This window comes from Mesoplodon bidens, assembly GCF_964165515.1.
Source record: "Mesoplodon bidens genome assembly, contig: HAP1_SCAFFOLD_1413, whole genome shotgun sequence".
Taxonomy (NCBI): Eukaryota; Metazoa; Chordata; class Mammalia; order Artiodactyla; family Ziphiidae; genus Mesoplodon; species Mesoplodon bidens.
In genome coordinates, this window is record NW_027672628.1 from 1 (window position 1) to 26,226 (window position 26,226).

At 53.0% G+C, this 26,226-nt stretch overlaps 5 protein-coding genes and 2 pseudogenes across 7 annotated transcripts; all 7 read left to right on the forward strand.

Moving 5' to 3' along the window:
• Nucleotides 1–685: 685 nt before the first annotated feature.
• On the forward strand, nucleotides 686–3,645 carry LOC308609872 (acetylcholine receptor subunit beta-like). The gene is made up of 4 exons (XM_081259156.1): nucleotides 686–1,315; nucleotides 1,813–1,994; nucleotides 2,334–2,496; nucleotides 2,801–3,645. The coding sequence occupies exons 1-4, from the start codon at nucleotides 1,100–1,102 to the stop codon at nucleotides 2,912–2,914; spliced, it is 675 nt and encodes a 224-aa protein (XP_081115282.1). The 5' UTR covers nucleotides 686–1,099; the 3' UTR covers nucleotides 2,915–3,645.
• A 579-nt stretch (nucleotides 3,646–4,224) lies between these two features.
• On the forward strand, nucleotides 4,225–6,378 carry LOC308609875 (uncharacterized protein SPEM2-like; annotated as a pseudogene). Its single transcript has 4 exons — nucleotides 4,225–4,365; nucleotides 4,528–4,585; nucleotides 4,718–5,987; nucleotides 6,288–6,378. The product of its transcript is annotated as an uncharacterized protein SPEM2-like (transcript).
• Nucleotides 6,379–6,511: 133 nt separating this feature from the next.
• On the forward strand, nucleotides 6,512–9,339 carry LOC308609876 (uncharacterized protein; the record flags this gene model as incomplete). Its single annotated transcript, XM_081259157.1, has 4 exons — nucleotides 6,512–6,857; nucleotides 7,006–7,063; nucleotides 7,182–7,491; nucleotides 8,841–9,339. Coding segments are annotated over exons 1-4 (1,005 nt in total), but the record flags the coding sequence as incomplete, so codon positions are not given.
• Nucleotides 9,340–11,806: 2,467 nt separating this feature from the next.
• LOC308609881 (acetylcholine receptor subunit beta-like) lies at nucleotides 11,807–14,766 on the forward strand. The gene is made up of 4 exons (XM_081259161.1): nucleotides 11,807–12,436; nucleotides 12,934–13,115; nucleotides 13,455–13,617; nucleotides 13,922–14,766. Exons 1-4 carry the CDS (start codon nucleotides 12,221–12,223, stop codon nucleotides 14,033–14,035), a joined length of 675 nt encoding a protein of 224 aa, XP_081115287.1. The 5' UTR covers nucleotides 11,807–12,220; the 3' UTR covers nucleotides 14,036–14,766.
• A 579-nt stretch (nucleotides 14,767–15,345) lies between these two features.
• On the forward strand, nucleotides 15,346–17,499 carry LOC308609871 (uncharacterized protein SPEM2-like; annotated as a pseudogene). The gene is made up of 4 exons: nucleotides 15,346–15,486; nucleotides 15,649–15,706; nucleotides 15,839–17,108; nucleotides 17,409–17,499. The product of its transcript is annotated as an uncharacterized protein SPEM2-like (transcript).
• On the forward strand, nucleotides 17,114–22,500 carry LOC308609878 (uncharacterized protein). The gene is made up of 4 exons (XM_081259158.1): nucleotides 17,114–17,978; nucleotides 18,127–18,184; nucleotides 18,303–18,612; nucleotides 19,962–22,500. The coding sequence occupies exons 1-4, from the start codon at nucleotides 17,841–17,843 to the stop codon at nucleotides 20,989–20,991; spliced, it is 1,536 nt and encodes a 511-aa protein (XP_081115284.1). The 5' UTR covers nucleotides 17,114–17,840; the 3' UTR covers nucleotides 20,992–22,500.
• Nucleotides 22,501–22,927: 427 nt separating this feature from the next.
• On the forward strand, nucleotides 22,928–25,887 carry LOC308609882 (acetylcholine receptor subunit beta-like). The gene is made up of 4 exons (XM_081259162.1): nucleotides 22,928–23,557; nucleotides 24,055–24,236; nucleotides 24,576–24,738; nucleotides 25,043–25,887. The coding sequence occupies exons 1-4, from the start codon at nucleotides 23,342–23,344 to the stop codon at nucleotides 25,154–25,156; spliced, it is 675 nt and encodes a 224-aa protein (XP_081115288.1). The 5' UTR covers nucleotides 22,928–23,341; the 3' UTR covers nucleotides 25,157–25,887.
• The last annotated feature ends 339 nt before the right edge of the window (nucleotides 25,888–26,226 follow it).

Consider the following 26,226-nt stretch of genomic DNA (forward strand, 5'->3'; position numbering starts at 1 on the left):
TTGTTGGGACTTGGCGCTTTCACTGATGTGGCGGTGGTTCAATCCCTGGTCGGGGAATTCAGACCCCGCAAGCTTCATGGCTTGGCCAGAAAAAAAAAAGAAATTCTCTTCCTCAGTGCCATGATCTTCTAAGTGCTCAGTAGCCACATGGAGCTAGTGGCTACTGCATTGGACGGCACAGATTTAGAACATTTCCATCATCATGAAAAATGCTATTGGAGAGCAGTGCTTTAGAGTTTAGAGCAATTTTCCTTTCCCTGTCACCCACGCCCAGCATCTTAAAGCTCCCCCAGAGCGCAGAGAACTTAATTCTTTTTAGGGTGGCTCAGAAGCCACCCTCTGGGGAGGAGGTAAGATGTAGGGATGGACACCCAATGCCTGATTTCCCCAGACTGTGAGAAAGAGCCCAGGCTTCAGTTTTCCTCATCTGGTCTCTTGGGTCACGACCAGATGTATGCAAACTTGCCTCCCCCATTCTGGGCTGTGTTTGGGGCTCTTGGTTGATCTGATTTACATTTTAACGGGATCAATGTGGCTGCTCTGTTGAGAACAGTCAGCAGGGGGGACAAAGGATGAAGCAAAGAGGAGGCCTTTGTAATAACTCAGATCTGAGGTAATGGTGGCTTGTACCAGGATGGTAGTGGTAGATGGGATAAGTCATCAGTTTCAGGATATATGTTGAAGGTAGAGCCAATAGGGTTTGGTATGGATTGGATATGGGATGAGAGAGAGGAGAGCTGAGAATGACTCCAAGGGATTTGGCCTGAGCCACAGGAAAGATCGAGTTGTCATTTATGACCTGAGGAAGACTGTGTGGGGAGTCGGTGGTGAGGGAATTAAGTTTTGGACATGTTAAGGTCGAGGTGTCTATTGGACACCCAAATGGAGAGGTTAAGTAGGCAGGTGGATACAAGTGTGGAATTTAGGGGAATCAGTCCAGGTTGGAGGTATAAATGTAGGAGTTATTTGCATGCAGTTGGCCCTTCCAAAAGCCTGTCCTTGAGTGGGCTGGAAACACGGTCACTGATTATGCCAGGGAGATTGCTTTCTGGCAAAGCCTAATCCTTCCGCCTTCCCCTCTGTCCCCCAAGTAGAGCAGATGGGGCTCTCGATCTTTGCCCTGCTGACCCTTACTGTGTTCCTGCTGCTGCTGGCAGACAAAGTGCCTGAGACCTCCCTGTCTGTCCCCGTCATTATCAAATACCTCATGTTTACCATGGTCCTCGTCACCTTCTCAGTCATCCTTAACATCGTAGTCCTCAACCTGCACCATCGCTCACCCCACACCCACCAAATGCCCCTTTGGGTCCGTCAGGTAAGAAGATCTCCTCTCCAACCTGTGTTAACTCTCAATCCTAGTATTTGGCTTTTTGTCCAGGTATCGCTCCTCACTCCCACCAACTTTCAACCTTCCCTTTCACAGACCTGAGGGAGAACTACAACTCCTGGTAGAGTGTCAAAGTGCCAAGGTCTTTGGGTGTTGAAATGTTGCCCAATTAATTTTATCCTCCCATCATTAACATTGCGTAGATCCCAGACTCTCTTCATCAATACTTCTCTCCTTCGTGGGTCCCAAGGAAGCATTCTCAGGGTTAGGTACTATCAGGGTGGAAGCCCTCAGAACTTTTCTTTCCAGTCAGGATGCCTCCTAACCCCCTTAAGGACTCTTGGGCTGTGTAGTTGCATTTCATCTGTGGGATGCATGCACGCATGCGCAGGAATGGGCACGTGCCGTGGGGGTGGTTGGCGGCTTCCCTTCTGGTCTGAAAGCATAAGAGCCCCCTCCAAGACGGCTCTTCTTCTACTCAGCAGATCTTTATCCACAAACTCCCTCCGTATCTGGGTCTGAAGAGACCCAAACCTGAGAGAGACCAGATACCGGAGCCACCTCCTATACCTCTCAGGGATTCTCCAGGAAGTGGCTGGGGTCGGGGAACAGATGAATATTTCATCCGCAAGCCACCACATGATTTTCTCTTCCCCAAACCCAACAGGTAGTATCTACTCCCCACGGCCCACGTAGAAGGGAGAGGGAGAACTACAGTTCCCAGAAGACTGTGCGGAGGCAGGCGTCCTAAGCTCTCAGAGGATGTTGTGGTCGAGCATCATGGGAGTTGTAGTACCCCTTCTGTTGCCCACTTTGCGGGGAGGTGGGAACTAAAGCGTAAGGGAATAGGAGGAATTGCGGAAGGCTAGAGAGGTCGCCGCTGCTGAAGAGAACCTGAAGGGCTCTCTCACGTTTTGAAACCTGGATGGGCGTTGGAGGAGGGAGCTGGGGCGGGGCCTAGAGCACCCACGCAGGCCGTCTTTGTGCCCCGGTCGTGGCCAAACAGACTCGCCTCTTCCACGTTCCAGCCTGAACTGTCTGCCCCGGACCTGCGGCCATTTATCGATGGTCCAAGCCGGGCTGTGTGCCTGCCTCCCGACCTACGGGAGGTCGTTTCTTCAATCAGCTACACCGCTCAACAGCTGCGGGAACAGGAGGACCACGAAGCTGTGACTCCAAAGAGGGTGGGTTAAGGCAAGGCCTGGGTGGCCTTGGCTCCACCGGCAAACTTAGGCTCCGCCCCCAGAACTCGATTATTTTTCTGATTGGAAGTTTGCCTCACTTGGTCCCGCCCCCTGGCTTCCCACTTGTTCTTTACTCACATCCGTCGCCTGCAGTTTCGCTCTCTGCTATTCTGCGGGCCCGCCCTTGTCTCAAAGCTGTGGTATGAGGACCTGGGTGCGGTACAGGGCCTTGAGGCCGCCTTCCCTGGTTGTCTGGAGCCCAGGAACAGTTTAATCTTCCTACCCCCAGTTGAAGGAGGACTGGCAGTTTGTGGCCATGGTGGTGGACCGCCTCTTCCTGTGGACCCTCGTCATCTTTCTGGATGCCACGTACCACTTGCCCCCTCCCGACCCCTTTCCTTGAGGACGAGAGGGCCGAGACCGAGGACCTCGGCCACTTGAGTTGAGAGTTTGATAGTACTCTCAAGTCCTATCCCTTTCTGCATCTTAACTCCTTCACTAGGAGTCCAATCCTCTCCTCATTTCGTTTCTAGGGAGGAAGCCCAAGTGGGACTGGGCAGCTGGGGGCCTTGGGCCCACCTGACATGCACTATCTGCTTATTTACTCTTTTGCTTCTTGAAGAAGCCCCATTGGATATTCACATCTAGGTTGGCAATGAATGGAACAAAGAACAAGAACTAGATTGTAAGCCTTCTGAGGGCAGGAACTATGGCTGTTCACTGTAATATCCCCAGCACCGAGCACAGATCCTAACCTATACAGCCGGTACCTCTGATTGAATGAAGAGGGAAATTATGTTTTCTGTAAGGAAATACACTAAGTAATAGTGCTTATGTGGGCATGTTGGGACTAGTGGTCGTTTTTTCTTTGTTTTGACCTTTCTGTACTTTATTGTATTTTGTAATATGTATTATCTTTAGGATAAGAAAAGGTTCTTTCTAAAAGGATGCATTTGTAATGAGGATAAAAAAGCACACTGTAAAAACCTCAAGTTCCAGCTTTGATGCTCAAACTTTGGACAAGCTACTAAACTGCTCTGTGCCTCAGTTTCTCCATCTGTAAAATGAAGCGAATAATAGTATCTGCCCCCTAGTCTGAGGATCATATGAGAAGATGAGAACAAAAGCATTATACAGTATACGTCAGAGGTTACAACCTGGTGTGTTTTGTGTGGCCCATGTTGTTGGCCAGCAGAGTTTAAAATTTGAATTGGTTTGCTACTTTTAAAATGTGGATATTTCACAGAGCAATTTGGATTTCTGGCTTCCCTTGAAACTTTTTAAGAACTGCAGGCTAGTTCTAAGAAGCCCAACAGGCTACGTAAGTGGTCCTAATGTCTTGAACAATGAAATGGAGGAAATCCTATATGCATGATCCAGTCACTATGAAGACTGTCTCTCATCTGTAGCAACCCTGCTTGCAAATCAAGTTAAGCAAGGCCCCATGGAGACAGAAGGACAGACTGAACTCTGGGGACTAGGCTCCATGTAGTGGGAGCCGAGGGCAGAGACGGCCACCTAAAGGACCAGCTGAGTGGATGAAAGATTGGACAACTCCGCATTGTGACTCCCTGCAATGTGCCTCATTATGACCATGGTCCCTCACCTGTTGGGGGGTGTCCCCAGGTCCTGGCATGAGTGCAGTGTGGGTCAGGGCCGGTGGGGTTGGGGGGGTGGGGCGTCCCACGGCTCAGGCGGCCCTAGGACCCGCCCACCATGGAACAGCAGCTCTGGTATGACAACCTGGGGTGCTGCCATCAATACCAAGAAAGTACCCAGAATGCGGAGGACTTCCTACTCCTGTTGCTGGGCATTGTCATTCTTGTCAGCATTGGGATCAGCATGGCAACTATGGTCAGCGATGGTTGGGGATCACCAGTAGGGGTGAAGATGGCTGAGGGTGGGAACCAGCTGCAGCCTGCACCTCCGTCTGCAGGAACGGTCTTGGCTGGGAGTGGTGGTGAGGGTAGAGAGCCTGGCCTTCATTTTCACCCACCCCACCCCACCCCACCCCAGATATGGCATGGGCTCCAGAATGCCTTAGACAAGACCATGTATTGTATTATTCAGAAAAGTAACTACAGAAGACAGCTAGGAGGCACCCCGCCTCGCCATTCCCAGGGCCCTAGAAACCCAGGCTCCCAGGTTCCCAACCCTGAAATCTTCTGACAGTTGCCCTGCCCTCACGGACTCTCGACTCCCACAGATGAAATCTCACAGGCTTGTGAAAGTTCCTCCAAACATCCTCCAGCCAAGGCCCAAGACATCCACATGCACTGCACCCTGGACCCTGTGGAAGTGAGAATGGCCCGGTCCACTTGCTACTCCTCGTCCTCCTACCACCATCTCCGCAACCGTAGCCGCAGCTGCAGCCGCCACCCCTGAAGCCACCAGGGGAGGCCCAAGAATTTAGAAAATTCCCCTCCAGCTGCTCAGGCTTCCGTAGGCCGCATCGCCTCCACGGGATGTCACAGCTGCCTCCGATGCCCTCCTTTAGCTGGGAGGACCCGGACTCCTACCTGGAGGAGGAGGACCAGCTTTCCTTCCCACAACCCAAGTACCCGTGGGGGTGCTGGGGAGGGCTCTACCGGCAGATGGGTCTGCCCTCCAACGTGGGCCTCTGGGGTCGACAGGGTGGGATCCTGGCCATCCAGCCACCAGCCTGTCTCTACCTGTCGCCCGAGCTGCACCGCATGCCCAAGCGTGTGGAGGCCAAGTCTGAGCTAGGGCTGCAGTCCTTCGGGGCCCCTTGCTCGCCATCCCGCATCTGGGGCAATGTGGATGCTGACCAGTGGACCTCGTCTCCACCACTTACCCGACGGCTGCCCCCTAACAGCTCGTGGGTCCCTGGGGGGCACAGAACTTACCCCTCAGGGGGCCATCTCCCGTATGACTCCTGGGATCAGCGGCGGCGTGGTCTGGAGGGCTCTGAGCCTCCATCAGCTCTGGTGCCTCAGGGCTACCGGCCCGAAGCCTGGCAGCGCAACTCCCCACCGGCCCACGGGCGGAGCCTCCACAGCTGTGCTCACAGCCAGCCCAACCACAGCCCGCGCCACTCCACGGGACACTTGAACTACTCCCGGGATCCCCACGAGGTGCGGCGCTGGGCGGCCGAATGGGCAGAGATGCTGCCTGTGCGGCACCCTCTGGCCGCCTCCGCCTCCCTCACGGTGCTGGCCGAGGCCTCTACCAGCGGGCCTCGGATTCCAGCTCAGCGCTGCTCCTCCGCCCCTCCCAGACTCTGCCCGACGTCCAGGCTACCGAACACCCTCCACCCCCGCCCACCTTCATGCCACTCAGCCGGAACCCAGGGGGAAATGCCAACTACCAGGTGTATGACAGCCTGGAGTTGAAGCGGCAAGTGCGGGAAGCCAAGCGCGGGCCAACTCGCTGCTACCTTCCACCTCGGCCTCGAGGCCCTCTCTGCACGGAAGCCAGGCTGGGAAAATGAACTGGCCAGCAGCTAATGGGGGCGGGTGGGGAGCGGCAGGGCATGGAGAGAGGAATAAAGAGCGCCATGGTCCAGAAAACATTGGCGGTCTGTGGCTTGGAAGCGCCACTCCTTCTGCCAGCTTGGGTCCCTGCCTTTGGCTTCCTGCAATAAGAAGCCAGTGTCCCCTTCTGGGCCTGAGGGTCCCCTTGGTTTAGTGGCCACAGTCCTGCCAGCAGGCCCCTCCTGGTCCGATACCATGCACTAAGTAGATCTGCAGCTGCAGTCTCCACACCACTGGTCTCTGGGCACCTCCTCTGTGTCTCAGCTGTCCCTGTCCCCAAAGAGCCTCAAACAAAAAGCTGCTTCCAAACTGGGAGGTTCCACATCTGGGCAGGTCCAGCTCCACAGCCAGTGAAGGGCATGAAGAAGGCTGAGGCTCTGGACTCCAGCCAGGCCTTCCGCAGGGCTCTGAGGCCAAGGTCTTTCTAGTCTCAGGAGGGGCCAAGAGATGGAATGTGACATTTGAACAAGTGAGTCAGTGGGCGGTGAGTGAATGTTTGACACCTCGAGGGGAGGTGTGCCGGCCTCCGGGCCCTGTTTGGCTGTCCAGGCTCAGCTTACCTCACCCGGGGAACCATGGAATGCCACGCCTGGCCCTCCTTTTCGTCCCCCTCCCTCACTGTGACGCCACCACCTGCCCCATTATGACCCAGTCTGTCTCCCAGTATACATATATGGAGGCCAGCGGACCCAGGCAGTCCTGGGACCCCCGGCCATGGCTGAGCAAACCCATTACCTAGCCGAGGCGTGCTCTGGCACCACACCCAGGAAATGCCAAGACCTAGGAGACTCAATTCTTCTGATCCTGGTCAGCATCATCTTGCTCAATGTGTGGATCAACGTGGTGACTCTGGTGAGGGCAGGATCTGGGCAGTGTGGTTGGGGGAGCCCTGGGGTCTTGAAGGGGCTGAGATGGGATGGCTGCTGCAGTGTGGCCGGACAAGGGTTGGATTTCAGGGCTCACCCTGATCCCGAACTCCACGCTCCCTTGCTTCCCTCAGCTCTGGATGCATCTGAAGAGATTCTTGCGGGCAGGTTTCAACCGTATTTTCCCCAAAGGTAAGTGGGCGCCAGTGTGGCCTCAGGGGATGTGGGCCTGTCCCCTTTCTTCTATCCCTGCCTTGATTCTCAGCCCCTCAGGAACCCAGGCCCTGTCCCATCTCGCCTTTCCCTGCAGACAAGCAAGCCAGCTGTGGAGGCAGCCATCGCATGTGCTGCTCCGTGGATCCCAAGAACCTGTGTTCAAGAGTTTCTCCCCGCTTCCACCATCGCCCGAGCTTCCTGCACAGGCACCCAAACCACCTTGAATCCTGGATACCAGAAACAGATGATGAGACGGCTTCTAAGTGCTGCTGGATGCCGCCGCAGTGTGGACGGGCTCGGGCTTCCACGGAGGCTCCACGGGGACTGTGGAAGGAGGGGGTAGTGGGAGCTGGGGAGGCCCCTCCGTTCACAGCCTTAAAGTCCAAAGCCACCTTTAACTCCAGGTGAGAGACATCTTCCAAGCTCCGCAGGATAAGCAAGGTGGACGTGGTTCCACTCTGCCTGCCCCAAGAGAGCAAGACTAAGACCCCAGACTATGACTCAGCCCAGGCCCCAGCCCGGGCCCAGACCTGCCCCCCAGTTCAGCTCCCTGCACATTCTCCTGCCAAGGCCCAGACCTTCTCCTACAAGCACCCCTCTGTGCACGCCCCACCTCAGGCCCAGACTTGCTCCACACTCCACCTCCCTGAGCACACTACCCCCCAGGCCCAGACCCCCTCACCAGCCCTCACCCCTGAGCACAGCCCTGCCCAGGTCCATGGCCCGGAGCATACCTCAGCCCATACCCCAGCCCAGGCCCAAGCCCAGGCCCCCTCACATGCCTCAGCCCAATTCCTGGGCCACACTTCTCTCTGCACCCTGACCCATGCTCATCTGACCTATACCCATGCCAACACTCTGGTCCCTCCCCCAACTTCTGCCCCTGCTACTACTCCTGCCCTAGCCCCTACACCAGCCCCTGTCCCGATCTCTGCCACAACCTCTGTCCCAGCACTGGTCATGGCCCTGACGACCCCTCCAGTCCCTTCCACCACCCGTACCCCCATCCTAGATTCTATTCTCTCTACCTTGTCTACCTTCGACCAAGGCCTCTCCTCTGGCCATGTGGTCTACTATGCCCGCAGCATAAAGCAGAACTTATTCCATGTGTGTCCCCCTCAGAACTCTGGGTACTCCAGAAATGACTTGGGTACCCTCTCCAGGCCCCAAGAGGGGCATGGTCTGGTGAGCTCTGGTACAGCTGAGCAAACACTGAAGCAATGTAGTGGGGACAGTGCCAAGCCCTCCACAGGGTCCATACTGGGTTACGTGGAGTTGGGGACTATGGAATGGAAGATCCCAAATGATGCCAAAGACAAATTTGTACAGTCCAAGACCTTCACTCACTGTAGCTCCCACCCTTGCCAGTCTGAGAAGAGAAACACGGATCCCCAGACTCCAGTCTACCCCAAATTCCTGGTGTACTCCAAGGATGCTGCACCTTTTCAACCTTGCTTCCATTCTCCGACCAGTGCCCAGAGCTCACCATGCACCATGCCTCCACCATGCACTCTTTCTCTGCCTCTTGTTTTCCCAGATCCTTTGTCCTTCATCAACACAGCAACCACCAGAAGCCCTCCGCCTTAATACAAACCCCCACCTTTCCCCCAACCTCCAAGTCTCCTCAGTCTGTCCTCTCTCCCCAGGGCCCCATCCCTCCCCAGTTATCCACTACTTCCCAAACCCCAAACCAGCCCCAACCCCCAGAACTTCATGAGAGTCTAGGTCTCAACCAATGCTCTGTCCTCCAAAGGACCCCAGGCCTTACCGGAGACACAGGCCTCCCCAAGAACCCAGGCCTTGCTCAAGATCCAGGCCTCCACGAACTTCGAGGCCTTACCAAAGACCCTTACCTCTGCAAGAATCCAAGCCTTTCCCAAGACTCTGACCTTCAGAAGAATCCAGTCATTACCCAAGATTCTTGGCCACAGAAGAGTCCATGCCATGCCCAAGACTCTGCAGTCAACAAGAGCTCAGTCCTTTGCCAGGAGTCTGATCTCCATAAGAGCCCAGGTCCTGTGCAAACCGCTCGCCTCCATAAGGGCTCAAGCCTTACCCGAGACTCCGGAGACTACAAGAATCCAGGCCTGACCCAAGCTTCTGGAGTCTGCAGGAGCCAAGGCCTTACTCAAGATTCTGACCTCCATAAGAATCCTGGCCTTACCCAAGATGCTGGAATTTACAGGAGCTCAGAACATACCCATGACCCTAACTTCCACGAGGACTCAGGAATTAATCGAGATCCTGGTCCCCATAAGGGTCCAGCCCTTACTCAAGACTCTGGCTTATCCAAGAGACGAGGCCTCCATAACAACTCAGGCCTTATCCCAAACCCTGGCCTCCACAAGAACCCTCTAGGAACTGACTCTGTCCAAGTTTTGGGCCCACGTCAGACCCAAAAGTCATTTATATCTGAGACAGTTCCTCGAAAGGAGGATGCAGGGCAGCACATACCATGGACTTCTGTCCCACCCAGTCACAACTCCTGCTCTGCCAAGGCTCAGGGGGCCTACAATGACCTGCTAACCTCCTCGCAGCGAACAGGCAGCCAAGCCTGGGTGTACCACCCGATACCATCCCCCCAGCCTGCCAGAACTATCGCCAGATGTCTACGCCTCCCAAAACCAGCAGGCACCCGGCTAGGGCATGTGGTCTTTGATGCCCGCCAGAGACAGCAGACAGGGTCAAGTGCGAAGCTCTGTCTCCCAGGCGCCTTCATAGGGCCACATCCAGCTGCCGGAGTCCAGCTCCAGCGAGTCAAGGGATACCCGAGGGATAGATAGCGTCGGCGAAGGAAATAAATCTATTACACTTCTTAAAGTATCAGCATTGCATGTTTCTCTCTCTTCTTTATTGTTTACAATCACAGGTTTATATATTGTAGTTGATTACATTACCAGGTATGTGACCAAACAATCTTAGCACAATCAAACCTCAAAATGTTCTATAAAGATTTTTTTTTAAAAAATATATCCCCTAGTTTCTAGATGTCCTATTAAAATATTTCCCAAGTTCCCATTAATCACAGGTTATTTCTTAGTAACCAAGCCAAGCAGTTATATGATTATTTTAGTTGTAAAAGTTGAAGCTACTTGTTCCTATTTCTCTTCTTGCATGGGCAACCTTTTACAATGGTTCCACGAAAATATTTACAATGTACCCTGCATGCCCTTTCTCGTTGTTTCCTTCAACTGAGACAGTGCTTTCTCCCTATCCTAGCAACTAATTCTGCTCTAGGCATTTGCTTTTCTAGAATTAATCTTCCTTTATAATAGAACCATAAATTTCCTATGTGATCAGGAACTCCAGCCCATGGCCATAACTCCATACTAGAGGGTGTTTTTCATAAAAAAAATATCCCTTTAGTTCCAGGCTCTTAATTCTTTACCCATTTCCCTGGGTCTTTAGTGGGTACTTCCCATTCTGTGGTAGTTTCAGGAGGGGGAGTCCTAGAGGAATTTTTCTTTCACGTGGAGCAACATCCCCCCAAAATTGCCCCTATATTTAAACTTATTATCATAAAACATAACAACAGAGCTGTAGTCCACCTTCCTGGCACGGCGCTGCCTTGCAGTTTCGCCTTCCGTTGCTTCATGACTTTGTCATGGTGCAATGGCTCCAGGATGGCTTCCAACATCCAACAACTCACCAGAGACCATCAAGGAGTGGGGATATCAGTGTGTGATGAGAAACTTAGAAAAAGAGGGGACAGATAAGCATGAGGAATAAAGAGACAAGAGAAGTGTTCTGTGGACTTTTGAGGACATCCAACCCAGCCCCATCCCACAGGGCCTGATGAGGACCTAAACTATCCCTGCTTTCCCTCCATCGCTGTCTAGCTAAATCCGTTATCCCCAAGGCCCTAGAGCTGCACTGTCAATTACAGTAGCCACTAGCCAAAGGCCTATTAGAATGTAAATTACTTAAAGTTAAGGAAAATTAATTCTATTAAAAATTAAGTTAAAAAGTTAAAAATTCTCTTCCTCAGGGAACAGAATTTCCCTGACATCCAATTCTGTTCCCTGGCAGTCCAGTTGTTGGGACTTGGCGCTTTCACTGATGTGGCGGTGGTTCAATCCCTGGTCGGGGAATTCAGACCCCGCAAGCTTCATGGCTTGGCCAGAAAAAAAAAAGAAATTCTCTTCCTCAGTGCCATGATCTTCTAAGTGCTCAGTAGCCACATGGAGCTAGTGGCTACTGCATTGGACGGCACAGATTTAGAACATTTCCATCATCATGAAAAATGCTATTGGAGAGCAGTGCTTTAGAGTTTAGAGCAATTTTCCTTTCCCTGTCACCCACGCCCAGCATCTTAAAGCTCCCCCAGAGCGCAGAGAACTTAATTCTTTTTAGGGTGGCTCAGAAGCCACCCTCTGGGGAGGAGGTAAGATGTAGGGATGGACACCCAATGCCTGATTTCCCCAGACTGTGAGAAAGAGCCCAGGCTTCAGTTTTCCTCATCTGGTCTCTTGGGTCACGACCAGATGTATGCAAACTTGCCTCCCCCATTCTGGGCTGTGTTTGGGGCTCTTGGTTGATCTGATTTACATTTTAACGGGATCAATGTGGCTGCTCTGTTGAGAACAGTCAGCAGGGGGGACAAAGGATGAAGCAAAGAGGAGGCCTTTGTAATAACTCAGATCTGAGGTAATGGTGGCTTGTACCAGGATGGTAGTGGTAGATGGGATAAGTCATCAGTTTCAGGATATATGTTGAAGGTAGAGCCAATAGGGTTTGGTATGGATTGGATATGGGATGAGAGAGAGGAGAGCTGAGAATGACTCCAAGGGATTTGGCCTGAGCCACAGGAAAGATCGAGTTGTCATTTATGACCTGAGGAAGACTGTGTGGGGAGTCGGTGGTGAGGGAATTAAGTTTTGGACATGTTAAGGTCGAGGTGTCTATTGGACACCCAAATGGAGAGGTTAAGTAGGCAGGTGGATACAAGTGTGGAATTTAGGGGAATCAGTCCAGGTTGGAGGTATAAATGTAGGAGTTATTTGCATGCAGTTGGCCCTTCCAAAAGCCTGTCCTTGAGTGGGCTGGAAACACGGTCACTGATTATGCCAGGGAGATTGCTTTCTGGCAAAGCCTAATCCTTCCGCCTTCCCCTCTGTCCCCCAAGTAGAGCAGATGGGGCTCTCGATCTTTGCCCTGCTGACCCTTACTGTGTTCCTGCTGCTGCTGGCAGACAAAGTGCCTGAGACCTCCCTGTCTGTCCCCGTCATTATCAAATACCTCATGTTTACCATGGTCCTCGTCACCTTCTCAGTCATCCTTAACATCGTAGTCCTCAACCTGCACCATCGCTCACCCCACACCCACCAAATGCCCCTTTGGGTCCGTCAGGTAAGAAGATCTCCTCTCCAACCTGTGTTAACTCTCAATCCTAGTATTTGGCTTTTTGTCCAGGTATCGCTCCTCACTCCCACCAACTTTCAACCTTCCCTTTCACAGACCTGAGGGAGAACTACAACTCCTGGTAGAGTGTCAAAGTGCCAAGGTCTTTGGGTGTTGAAATGTTGCCCAATTAATTTTATCCTCCCATCATTAACATTGCGTAGATCCCAGACTCTCTTCATCAATACTTCTCTCCTTCGTGGGTCCCAAGGAAGCATTCTCAGGGTTAGGTACTATCAGGGTGGAAGCCCTCAGAACTTTTCTTTCCAGTCAGGATGCCTCCTAACCCCCTTAAGGACTCTTGGGCTGTGTAGTTGCATTTCATCTGTGGGATGCATGCACGCATGCGCAGGAATGGGCACGTGCCGTGGGGGTGGTTGGCGGCTTCCCTTCTGGTCTGAAAGCATAAGAGCCCCCTCCAAGACGGCTCTTCTTCTACTCAGCAGATCTTTATCCACAAACTCCCTCCGTATCTGGGTCTGAAGAGACCCAAACCTGAGAGAGACCAGATACCGGAGCCACCTCCTATACCTCTCAGGGATTCTCCAGGAAGTGGCTGGGGTCGGGGAACAGATGAATATTTCATCCGCAAGCCACCACATGATTTTCTCTTCCCCAAACCCAACAGGTAGTATCTACTCCCCACGGCCCACGTAGAAGGGAGAGGGAGAACTACAGTTCCCAGAAGACTGTGCGGAGGCAGGCGTCCTAAGCTCTCAGAGGATGTTGTGGTCGAGCATCATGGGAGTTGTAGTACCCCTTCTGTTGCCCACTTTGCGGGGAGGTGGGAACTAAAGCGTAAGGGAATAGGAGGAATTGCGGAAGGCTAGAGAGGTCGCCGCTGCTGAAGAGAACCTGAAGGGCTCTCTCACGTTTTGAAACCTGGATGGGCGTTGGAGGAGGGAGCTGGGGCGGGGCCTAGAGCACCCACGCAGGCCGTCTTTGTGCCCCGGTCGTGGCCAAACAGACTCGCCTCTTCCACGTTCCAGCCTGAACTGTCTGCCCCGGACCTGCGGCCATTTATCGATGGTCCAAGCCGGGCTGTGTGCCTGCCTCCCGACCTACGGGAGGTCGTTTCTTCAATCAGCTACACCGCTCAACAGCTGCGGGAACAGGAGGACCACGAAGCTGTGACTCCAAAGAGGGTGGGTTAAGGCAAGGCCTGGGTGGCCTTGGCTCCACCGGCAAACTTAGGCTCCGCCCCCAGAACTCGATTATTTTTCTGATTGGAAGTTTGCCTCACTTGGTCCCGCCCCCTGGCTTCCCACTTGTTCTTTACTCACATCCGTCGCCTGCAGTTTCGCTCTCTGCTATTCTGCGGGCCCGCCCTTGTCTCAAAGCTGTGGTATGAGGACCTGGGTGCGGTACAGGGCCTTGAGGCCGCCTTCCCTGGTTGTCTGGAGCCCAGGAACAGTTTAATCTTCCTACCCCCAGTTGAAGGAGGACTGGCAGTTTGTGGCCATGGTGGTGGACCGCCTCTTCCTGTGGACCCTCGTCATCTTTCTGGATGCCACGTACCACTTGCCCCCTCCCGACCCCTTTCCTTGAGGACGAGAGGGCCGAGACCGAGGACCTCGGCCACTTGAGTTGAGAGTTTGATAGTACTCTCAAGTCCTATCCCTTTCTGCATCTTAACTCCTTCACTAGGAGTCCAATCCTCTCCTCATTTCGTTTCTAGGGAGGAAGCCCAAGTGGGACTGGGCAGCTGGGGGCCTTGGGCCCACCTGACATGCACTATCTGCTTATTTACTCTTTTGCTTCTTGAAGAAGCCCCATTGGATATTCACATCTAGGTTGGCAATGAATGGAACAAAGAACAAGAACTAGATTGTAAGCCTTCTGAGGGCAGGAACTATGGCTGTTCACTGTAATATCCCCAGCACCGAGCACAGATCCTAACCTATACAGCCGGTACCTCTGATTGAATGAAGAGGGAAATTATGTTTTCTGTAAGGAAATACACTAAGTAATAGTGCTTATGTGGGCATGTTGGGACTAGTGGTCGTTTTTTCTTTGTTTTGACCTTTCTGTACTTTATTGTATTTTGTAATATGTATTATCTTTAGGATAAGAAAAGGTTCTTTCTAAAAGGATGCATTTGTAATGAGGATAAAAAAGCACACTGTAAAAACCTCAAGTTCCAGCTTTGATGCTCAAACTTTGGACAAGCTACTAAACTGCTCTGTGCCTCAGTTTCTCCATCTGTAAAATGAAGCGAATAATAGTATCTGCCCCCTAGTCTGAGGATCATATGAGAAGATGAGAACAAAAGCATTATACAGTATACGTCAGAGGTTACAACCTGGTGTGTTTTGTGTGGCCCATGTTGTTGGCCAGCAGAGTTTAAAATTTGAATTGGTTTGCTACTTTTAAAATGTGGATATTTCACAGAGCAATTTGGATTTCTGGCTTCCCTTGAAACTTTTTAAGAACTGCAGGCTAGTTCTAAGAAGCCCAACAGGCTACGTAAGTGGTCCTAATGTCTTGAACAATGAAATGGAGGAAATCCTATATGCATGATCCAGTCACTATGAAGACTGTCTCTCATCTGTAGCAACCCTGCTTGCAAATCAAGTTAAGCAAGGCCCCATGGAGACAGAAGGACAGACTGAACTCTGGGGACTAGGCTCCATGTAGTGGGAGCCGAGGGCAGAGACGGCCACCTAAAGGACCAGCTGAGTGGATGAAAGATTGGACAACTCCGCATTGTGACTCCCTGCAATGTGCCTCATTATGACCATGGTCCCTCACCTGTTGGGGGGTGTCCCCAGGTCCTGGCATGAGTGCAGTGTGGGTCAGGGCCGGTGGGGTTGGGGGGGTGGGGCGTCCCACGGCTCAGGCGGCCCTAGGACCCGCCCACCATGGAACAGCAGCTCTGGTATGACAACCTGGGGTGCTGCCATCAATACCAAGAAAGTACCCAGAATGCGGAGGACTTCCAACTCCTGTTGCTGGGCATTGTCATTCTTGTCAGCATTGGGATCAGCATGGCAACTATGGTCAGCGATGGTTGGGGATCACCAGTAGGGGTGAAGATGGCTGAGGGTGGGAACCAGCTGCAGCCTGCACCTCCGTCTGCAGGAACGGTCTTGGCTGGGAGTGGTGGTGAGGGTAGAGAGCCTGGCCTTCATTTTCACCCACCCCACCCCACCCCACCCCAGATATGGCATGGGCTCCAGAATGCCTTAGACAAGACCATGTATTGTATTATTCAGAAAAGTAACTACAGAAGACAGCTAGGAGGCACCCCGCCTCGCCATTCCCAGGGCCCTAGAAACCCAGGCTCCCAGGTTCCCAACCCTGAAATCTTCTGACAGTTGCCCTGCCCTCACGGACTCTCGACTCCCACAGATGAAATCTCACAGGCTTGTGAAAGTTCCTCCAAACATCCTCCAGCCAAGGCCCAAGACATCCACATGCACTGCACCCTGGACCCTGTGGAAGTGAGAATGGCCCGGTCCACTTGCTTCTCCTCGTCCTCCTACCACCATCTCCGCAACCGTAGCCGCAGCTGCAGCCACCACCCCTGAAGCCACCAGGGGAGGCCCAAGAATTTAGAAAATTCCCCTCCAGCTGCTCAGGCTTCCGTAGGCCGCATCGCCTCCACGGGATGTCACAGCTGCCTCCGATGCCCTCCTTTAGCTGGGAGGACCCGGACTCCTACCTGGAGGAGGAGGACCAGCTTTCCTTCCCACAACCCAAGTACCCGTGGGGGTGCTGGGGAGGGCTCTACCGGCAGATGGGTCTGCCCTCCAACGTGGGCCTCTGGGGTCGACAGGGTGGGATCCTGGCCATCCAGCCACCAGCCTGTCTCTACCTGTCGCCCGAGCTGCACCGCATGCCCAAGCGTGTGGAGGCCAAGTCTGAGCTAGGGCTGCAGTCCTTCGGGGCCCCTTGCTCGCCATCCCGCATCTGGGGCAATGTGGATGCTGACCAGTGGACCTCGTCTCCACCACTTACCCGACGGCTGCCCCCTAACAGCTCGTGGGTCCCTGGGGGGCACAGAACTTACCCCTCAGGGGGCCATCTCCCGTATGACTCCTGGGATCAGCGGCGGCGTGGTCTGGAGGGCTCTGAGCCTCCATCAGCTCTGGTGCCTCAGGGCTACCGGCCCGAAGCCTGGCAGCGCAACTCCCCACCGGCCCACGGGCGGAGCCTCCACAGCTGTGCTCACAGCCAGCCCAACCACAGCCCGCGCCACTCCACGGGACACTTGAACTACTCCCGGGATCCCCACGAGGTGCGGCGCTGGGCGGCCGAATGGGCAGAGATGCTGCCTGTGCGGCACCCTCTGGCCGCCTCCGCCTCCCTCACGGTGCTGGCCGAGGCCTCTACCAGCGGGCCTCGGATTCCAGCTCAGCGCTGCTCCTCCGCCCCTCCCAGACTCTGCCCGACGTCCAGGCTACCGAACACCCTCCACCCCCGCCCACCTTCATGCCACTCAGCCGGAACCCAGGGGGAAATGCCAACTACCAGGTGTATGACAGCCTGGAGTTGAAGCGGCAAGTGCGGGAAGCCAAGCGCGGGCCAACTCGCTGCTACCTTCCACCTCGGCCTCGAGGCCCTCTCTGCACGGAAGCCAGGCTGGGAAAATGAACTGGCCAGCAGCTAATGGGGGCGGGTGGGGAGCGGCAGGGCATGGAGAGAGGAATAAAGAGCGCCATGGTCCAGAAAACATTGGCGGTCTGTGGCTTGGAAGCGCCACTCCTTCTGCCAGCTTGGGTCCCTGCCTTTGGCTTCCTGCAATAAGAAGCCAGTGTCCCCTTCTGGGCCTGAGGGTCCCCTTGGTTTAGTGGCCACAGTCCTGCCAGCAGGCCCCTCCTGGTCCGATACCATGCACTAAGTAGATCTGCAGCTGCAGTCTCCACACCACTGGTCTCTGGGCACCTCCTCTGTGTCTCAGCTGTCCCTGTCCCCAAAGAGCCTCAAACAAGAAGCTGCTTCCAAACTGGGAGGTTCCACATCTGGGCAGGTCCAGCTCCACAGCCAGTGAAGGGCATGAAGAAGGCTGAGGCTCTGGACTCCAGCCAGGCCTTCCGCAGGGCTCTGAGGCCAAGGTCTTTCTAGTCTCAGGAGGGGCCAAGAGATGGAATGTGACATTTGAACAAGTGAGTCAGTGGGCGGTGAGCGAATGTTTGACACCTCGAGGGGAGGTGTGCCGGCCTCCGGGCCCTGTTTGGCTGTCCAGGCTCAGCTTACCTCACCCGGGGAACCATGGAATGCCACGCCTGGCCCTCCTTTTCGTCCCCCTCCCTCACTGTGACGCCACCACCTGCCCCATTATGACCCAGTCTGTCTCCCAGTATACATATATGGAGGCCAGCGGACCCAGGCAGTCCTGGGACCCCCGGCCATGGCTGAGCAAACCCATTACCTAGCCGAGGCGTGCTCTGGCACCACACCCAGGAAATGCCAAGACCTAGGAGACTCAATTCTTCTGATCCTGGTCAGCATCATCTTGCTCAATGTGTGGATCAACGTGGTGACTCTGGTGAGGGCAGGATCTGGGCAGTGTGGTTGGGGGAGCCCTGGGGTCTTGAAGGGGCTGAGATGGGATGGCTGCTGCAGTGTGGCCGGACAAGGGTTGGATTTCAGGGCTCACCCTGATCCCGAACTCCACGCTCCCTTGCTTCCCTCAGCTCTGGATGCATCTGAAGAGATTCTTGCGGGCAGGTTTCAACCGTATTTTCCCCAAAGGTAAGTGGGCGCCAGTGTGGCCTCAGGGGATGTGGGCCTGTCCCCTTTCTTCTATCCCTGCCTTGATTCTCAGCCCCTCAGGAACCCAGGCCCTGTCCCATCTCGCCTTTCCCTGCAGACAAGCAAGCCAGCTGTGGAGGCAGCCATCGCATGTGCTGCTCCGTGGATCCCAAGAACCTGTGTTCAAGAGTTTCTCCCCGCTTCCACCATCGCCCGAGCTTCCTGCACAGGCACCCAAACCACCTTGAATCCTGGATACCAGAAACAGATGATGAGACGGCTTCTAAGTGCTGCTGGATGCCGCCGCAGTGTGGACGGGCTCGGGCTTCCACGGAGGCTCCACGGGGACTGTGGAAGGAGGGGGTAGTGGGAGCTGGGGAGGCCCCTCCGTTCACAGCCTTAAAGTCCAAAGCCACCTTTAACTCCAGGTGAGAGACATCTTCCAAGCTCCGCAGGATAAGCAAGGTGGACGTGGTTCCACTCTGCCTGCCCCAAGAGAGCAAGACTAAGACCCCAGACTATGACTCAGCCCAGGCCCCAGCCCGGGCCCAGACCTGCCCCCCAGTTCAGCTCCCTGCACATTCTCCTGCCAAGGCCCAGACCTTCTCCTACAAGCACCCCTCTGTGCACGCCCCACCTCAGGCCCAGACTTGCTCCACACTCCACCTCCCTGAGCACACTACCCCCCAGGCCCAGACCCCCTCACCAGCCCTCACCCCTGAGCACAGCCCTGCCCAGGTCCATGGCCCGGAGCATACCTCAGCCCATACCCCAGCCCAGGCCCAAGCCCAGGCCCCCTCACATGCCTCAGCCCAATTCCTGGGCCACACTTCTCTCTGCACCCTGACCCATGCTCATCTGACCTATACCCATGCCAACACTCTGGTCCCTCCCCCAACTTCTGCCCCTGCTACTACTCCTGCCCTAGCCCCTACACCAGCCCCTGTCCCGATCTCTGCCACAACCTCTGTCCCAGCACTGGTCATGGCCCTGACGACCCCTCCAGTCCCTTCCACCACCCGTACCCCCATCCTAGATTCTATTCTCTCTACCTTGTCTACCTTCGACCAAGGCCTCTCCTCTGGCCATGTGGTCTACTATGCCCGCAGCATAAAGCAGAACTTATTCCATGTGTGTCCCCCTCAGAACTCTGGGTACTCCAGAAATGACTTGGGTACCCTCTCCAGGCCCCAAGAGGGGCATGGTCTGGTGAGCTCTGGTACAGCTGAGCAAACACTGAAGCAATGTAGTGGGGACAGTGCCAAGCCCTCCACAGGGTCCATACTGGGTTACGTGGAGTTGGGGACTATGGAATGGAAGATCCCAAATGATGCCAAAGACAAATTTGTACAGTCCAAGACCTTCACTCACTGTAGCTCCCACCCTTGCCAGTCTGAGAAGAGAAACACGGATCCCCAGACTCCAGTCTACCCCAAATTCCTGGTGTACTCCAAGGATGCTGCACCTTTTCAACCTTGCTTCCATTCTCCGACCAGTGCCCAGAGCTCACCATGCACCATGCCTCCACCATGCACTCTTTCTCTGCCTCTTGTTTTCCCAGATCCTTTGTCCTTCATCAACACAGCAACCACCAGAAGCCCTCCGCCTTAATACAAACCCCCACCTTTCCCCCAACCTCCAAGTCTCCTCAGTCTGTCCTCTCTCCCCAGGGCCCCATCCCTCCCCAGTTATCCACTACTTCCCAAACCCCAAACCAGCCCCAACCCCCAGAACTTCATGAGAGTCTAGGTCTCAACCAATGCTCTGTCCTCCAAAGGACCCCAGGCCTTACCGGAGACACAGGCCTCCCCAAGAACCCAGGCCTTGCTCAAGATCCAGGCCTCCACGAACTTCGAGGCCTTACCAAAGACCCTTACCTCTGCAAGAATCCAAGCCTTTCCCAAGACTCTGACCTTCAGAAGAATCCAGTCATTACCCAAGATTCTTGGCCACAGAAGAGTCCATGCCATGCCCAAGACTCTGCAGTCAACAAGAGCTCAGTCCTTTGCCAGGAGTCTGATCTCCATAAGAGCCCAGGTCCTGTGCAAACCGCTCGCCTCCATAAGGGCTCAAGCCTTACCCGAGACTCCGGAGACTACAAGAATCCAGGCCTGACCCAAGCTTCTGGAGTCTGCAGGAGCCAAGGCCTTACTCAAGATTCTGACCTCCATAAGAATCCTGGCCTTACCCAAGATGCTGGAATTTACAGGAGCTCAGAACATACCCATGACCCTAACTTCCACGAGGACTCAGGAATTAATCGAGATCCTGGCCCCCATAAGGGTCCAGCCCTTACTCAAGACTCTGGCTTATCCAAGAGACGAGGCCTCCATAACAACTCAGGCCTTATCCCAAACCCTGGCCTCCACAAGAACCCTCTAGGAACTGACTCTGTCCAAGTTTTGGGCCCACGTCAGACCCAAAAGTCATTTATATCTGAGACAGTTCCTCGAAAGGAGGATGCAGGGCAGCACATACCATGGACTTCTGTCCCACCCAGTCACAACTCCTGCTCTGCCAAGGCTCAGGGGGCCTACAATGACCTGCTAACCTCCTCGCAGCGAACAGGCAGCCAAGCCTGGGTGTACCACCCGATACCATCCCCCCAGCCTGCCAGAACTATCGCCAGATGTCTACGCCTCCCAAAACCAGCAGGCACCCGGCTAGGGCATGTGGTCTTTGATGCCCGCCAGAGACAGCAGACAGGGTCAAGTGCGAAGCTCTGTCTCCCAGGCGCCTTCATAGGGCCACATCCAGCTGCCGGAGTCCAGCTCCAGCGAGTCAAGGGATACCCGAGGGATAGATAGCGTCGGCGAAGGAAATAAATCTATTACACTTCTTAAAGTATCAGCATTGCATGTTTCTCTCTCTTCTTTATTGTTTACAATCACAGGTTTATATATTGTAGTTGATTACATTACCAGGTATGTGACCAAACAATCTTAGCACAATCAAACCTCAAAATGTTCTATAAAGATTTTTTTTTAAAAAATATATCCCCTAGTTTCTAGATGTCCTATTAAAATATTTCCCAAGTTCCCATTAATCACAGGTTATTTCTTAGTAACCAAGCCAAGCAGTTATATGATTATTTTAGTTGTAAAAGTTGAAGCTACTTGTTCCTATTTCTCTTCTTGCATGGGCAACCTTTTACAATGGTTCCACGAAAATATTTACAATGTACCCTGCATGCCCTTTCTCGTTGTTTCCTTCAACTGAGACAGTGCTTTCTCCCTATCCTAGCAACTAATTCTGCTCTAGGCATTTGCTTTTCTAGAATTAATCTTCCTTTATAATAGAACCATAAATTTCCTATGTGATCAGGAACTCCAGCCCATGGCCATAACTCCATACTAGAGGGTGTTTTTCATAAAAAAAATATCCCTTTAGTTCCAGGCTCTTAATTCTTTACCCATTTCCCTGGGTCTTTAGTGGGTACTTCCCATTCTGTGGTAGTTTCAGGAGGGGGAGTCCTAGAGGAATTTTTCTTTCACGTGGAGCAACATCCCCCCAAAATTGCCCCTATATTTAAACTTATTATCATAAAACATAACAACAGAGCTGTAGTCCACCTTCCTGGCACGGCGCTGCCTTGCAGTTTCGCCTTCCGTTGCTTCATGACTTTGTCATGGTGCAATGGCTCCAGGATGGCTTCCAACATCCAACAACTCACCAGAGACCATCAAGGAGTGGGGATATCAGTGTGTGATGAGAAACTTAGAAAAAGAGGGGACAGATAAGCATGAGGAATAAAGAGACAAGAGAAGTGTTCTGTGGACTTTTGAGGACATCCAACCCAGCCCCATCCCACAGGGCCTGATGAGGACCTAAACTATCCCTGCTTTCCCTCCATCGCTGTCTAGCTAAATCCGTTATCCCCAAGGCCCTAGAGCTGCACTGTCAATTACAGTAGCCACTAGCCAAAGGCCTATTAGAATGTAAATTACTTAAAGTTAAGGAAAATTAATTCTATTAAAAATTAAGTTAAAAAGTTAAAAATTCTCTTCCTCAGGGAACAGAATTTCCCTGACATCCAATTCTGTTCCCTGGCAGTCCAGTTGTTGGGACTTGGCGCTTTCACTGATGTGGCGGTGGTTCAATCCCTGGTCGGGGAATTCAGACCCCGCAAGCTTCATGGCTTGGCCAGAAAAAAAAAAGAAATTCTCTTCCTCAGTGCCATGATCTTCTAAGTGCTCAGTAGCCACATGGAGCTAGTGGCTACTGCATTGGACGGCACAGATTTAGAACATTTCCATCATCATGAAAAATGCTATTGGAGAGCAGTGCTTTAGAGTTTAGAGCAATTTTCCTTTCCCTGTCACCCACGCCCAGCATCTTAAAGCTCCCCCAGAGCGCAGAGAACTTAATTCTTTTTAGGGTGGCTCAGAAGCCACCCTCTGGGGAGGAGGTAAGATGTAGGGATGGACACCCAATGCCTGATTTCCCCAGACTGTGAGAAAGAGCCCAGGCTTCAGTTTTCCTCATCTGGTCTCTTGGGTCACGACCAGATGTATGCAAACTTGCCTCCCCCATTCTGGGCTGTGTTTGGGGCTCTTGGTTGATCTGATTTACATTTTAACGGGATCAATGTGGCTGCTCTGTTGAGAACAGTCAGCAGGGGGGACAAAGGATGAAGCAAAGAGGAGGCCTTTGTAATAACTCAGATCTGAGGTAATGGTGGCTTGTACCAGGATGGTAGTGGTAGATGGGATAAGTCATCAGTTTCAGGATATATGTTGAAGGTAGAGCCAATAGGGTTTGGTATGGATTGGATATGGGATGAGAGAGAGGAGAGCTGAGAATGACTCCAAGGGATTTGGCCTGAGCCACAGGAAAGATCGAGTTGTCATTTATGACCTGAGGAAGACTGTGTGGGGAGTCGGTGGTGAGGGAATTAAGTTTTGGACATGTTAAGGTCGAGGTGTCTATTGGACACCCAAATGGAGAGGTTAAGTAGGCAGGTGGATACAAGTGTGGAATTTAGGGGAATCAGTCCAGGTTGGAGGTATAAATGTAGGAGTTATTTGCATGCAGTTGGCCCTTCCAAAAGCCTGTCCTTGAGTGGGCTGGAAACACGGTCACTGATTATGCCAGGGAGATTGCTTTCTGGCAAAGCCTAATCCTTCCGCCTTCCCCTCTGTCCCCCAAGTAGAGCAGATGGGGCTCTCGATCTTTGCCCTGCTGACCCTTACTGTGTTCCTGCTGCTGCTGGCAGACAAAGTGCCTGAGACCTCCCTGTCTGTCCCCGTCATTATCAAATACCTCATGTTTACCATGGTCCTCGTCACCTTCTCAGTCATCCTTAACATCGTAGTCCTCAACCTGCACCATCGCTCACCCCACACCCACCAAATGCCCCTTTGGGTCCGTCAGGTAAGAAGATCTCCTCTCCAACCTGTGTTAACTCTCAATCCTAGTATTTGGCTTTTTGTCCAGGTATCGCTCCTCACTCCCACCAACTTTCAACCTTCCCTTTCACAGACCTGAGGGAGAACTACAACTCCTGGTAGAGTGTCAAAGTGCCAAGGTCTTTGGGTGTTGAAATGTTGCCCAATTAATTTTATCCTCCCATCATTAACATTGCGTAGATCCCAGACTCTCTTCATCAATACTTCTCTCCTTCGTGGGTCCCAAGGAAGCATTCTCAGGGTTAGGTACTATCAGGGTGGAAGCCCTCAGAACTTTTCTTTCCAGTCAGGATGCCTCCTAACCCCCTTAAGGACTCTTGGGCTGTGTAGTTGCATTTCATCTGTGGGATGCATGCACGCATGCGCAGGAATGGGCACGTGCCGTGGGGGTGGTTGGCGGCTTCCCTTCTGGTCTGAAAGCATAAGAGCCCCCTCCAAGACGGCTCTTCTTCTACTCAGCAGATCTTTATCCACAAACTCCCTCCGTATCTGGGTCTGAAGAGACCCAAACCTGAGAGAGACCAGATACCGGAGCCACCTCCTATACCTCTCAGGGATTCTCCAGGAAGTGGCTGGGGTCGGGGAACAGATGAATATTTCATCCGCAAGCCACCACATGATTTTCTCTTCCCCAAACCCAACAGGTAGTATCTACTCCCCACGGCCCACGTAGAAGGGAGAGGGAGAACTACAGTTCCCAGAAGACTGTGCGGAGGCAGGCGTCCTAAGCTCTCAGAGGATGTTGTGGTCGAGCATCATGGGAGTTGTAGTACCCCTTCTGTTGCCCACTTTGCGGGGAGGTGGGAACTAAAGCGTAAGGGAATAGGAGGAATTGCGGAAGGCTAGAGAGGTCGCCGCTGCTGAAGAGAACCTGAAGGGCTCTCTCACGTTTTGAAACCTGGATGGGCGTTGGAGGAGGGAGCTGGGGCGGGGCCTAGAGCACCCACGCAGGCCGTCTTTGTGCCCCGGTCGTGGCCAAACAGACTCGCCTCTTCCACGTTCCAGCCTGAACTGTCTGCCCCGGACCTGCGGCCATTTATCGATGGTCCAAGCCGGGCTGTGTGCCTGCCTCCCGACCTACGGGAGGTCGTTTCTTCAATCAGCTACACCGCTCAACAGCTGCGGGAACAGGAGGACCACGAAGCTGTGACTCCAAAGAGGGTGGGTTAAGGCAAGGCCTGGGTGGCCTTGGCTCCACCGGCAAACTTAGGCTCCGCCCCCAGAACTCGATTATTTTTCTGATTGGAAGTTTGCCTCACTTGGTCCCGCCCCCTGGCTTCCCACTTGTTCTTTACTCACATCCGTCGCCTGCAGTTTCGCTCTCTGCTATTCTGCGGGCCCGCCCTTGTCTCAAAGCTGTGGTATGAGGACCTGGGTGCGGTACAGGGCCTTGAGGCCGCCTTCCCTGGTTGTCTGGAGCCCAGGAACAGTTTAATCTTCCTACCCCCAGTTGAAGGAGGACTGGCAGTTTGTGGCCATGGTGGTGGACCGCCTCTTCCTGTGGACCCTCGTCATCTTTCTGGATGCCACGTACCACTTGCCCCCTCCCGACCCCTTTCCTTGAGGACGAGAGGGCCGAGACCGAGGACCTCGGCCACTTGAGTTGAGAGTTTGATAGTACTCTCAAGTCCTATCCCTTTCTGCATCTTAACTCCTTCACTAGGAGTCCAATCCTCTCCTCATTTCGTTTCTAGGGAGGAAGCCCAAGTGGGACTGGGCAGCTGGGGGCCTTGGGCCCACCTGACATGCACTATCTGCTTATTTACTCTTTTGCTTCTTGAAGAAGCCCCATTGGATATTCACATCTAGGTTGGCAATGAATGGAACAAAGAACAAGAACTAGATTGTAAGCCTTCTGAGGGCAGGAACTATGGCTGTTCACTGTAATATCCCCAGCACCGAGCACAGATCCTAACCTATACAGCCGGTACCTCTGATTGAATGAAGAGGGAAATTATGTTTTCTGTAAGGAAATACACTAAGTAATAGTGCTTATGTGGGCATGTTGGGACTAGTGGTCGTTTTTTCTTTGTTTTGACCTTTCTGTACTTTATTGTATTTTGTAATATGTATTATCTTTAGGATAAGAAAAGGTTCTTTCTAAAAGGATGCATTTGTAATGAGGATAAAAAAGCACACTGTAAAAACCTCAAGTTCCAGCTTTGATGCTCAAACTTTGGACAAGCTACTAAACTGCTCTGTGCCTCAGTTTCTCCATCTGTAAAATGAAGCGAATAATAGTATCTGCCCCCTAGTCTGAGGATCATATGAGAAGATGAGAACAAAAGCATTATACAGTATACGTCAGAGGTTACAACCTGGTGTGTTTTGTGTGGCCCATGTTGTTGGCCAGCAGAGTTTAAAATTTGAATTGGTTTGCTACTTTTAAAATGTGGATATTTCACAGAGCAATTTGGATTTCTGGCTTCCCTTGAAACTTTTTAAGAACTGCAGGCTAGTTCTAAGAAGCCCAACAGGCTACGTAAGTGGTCCTAATGTCTTGAACAATGAAATGGAGGAAATCCTATATGCATGATCCAGTCACTATGAAGACTGTCTCTCATCTGTAGCAACCCTGCTTGCAAATCAAGTTAAGCAAGGCCCCATGGAGACAGAAGGACAGACTGAACTCTG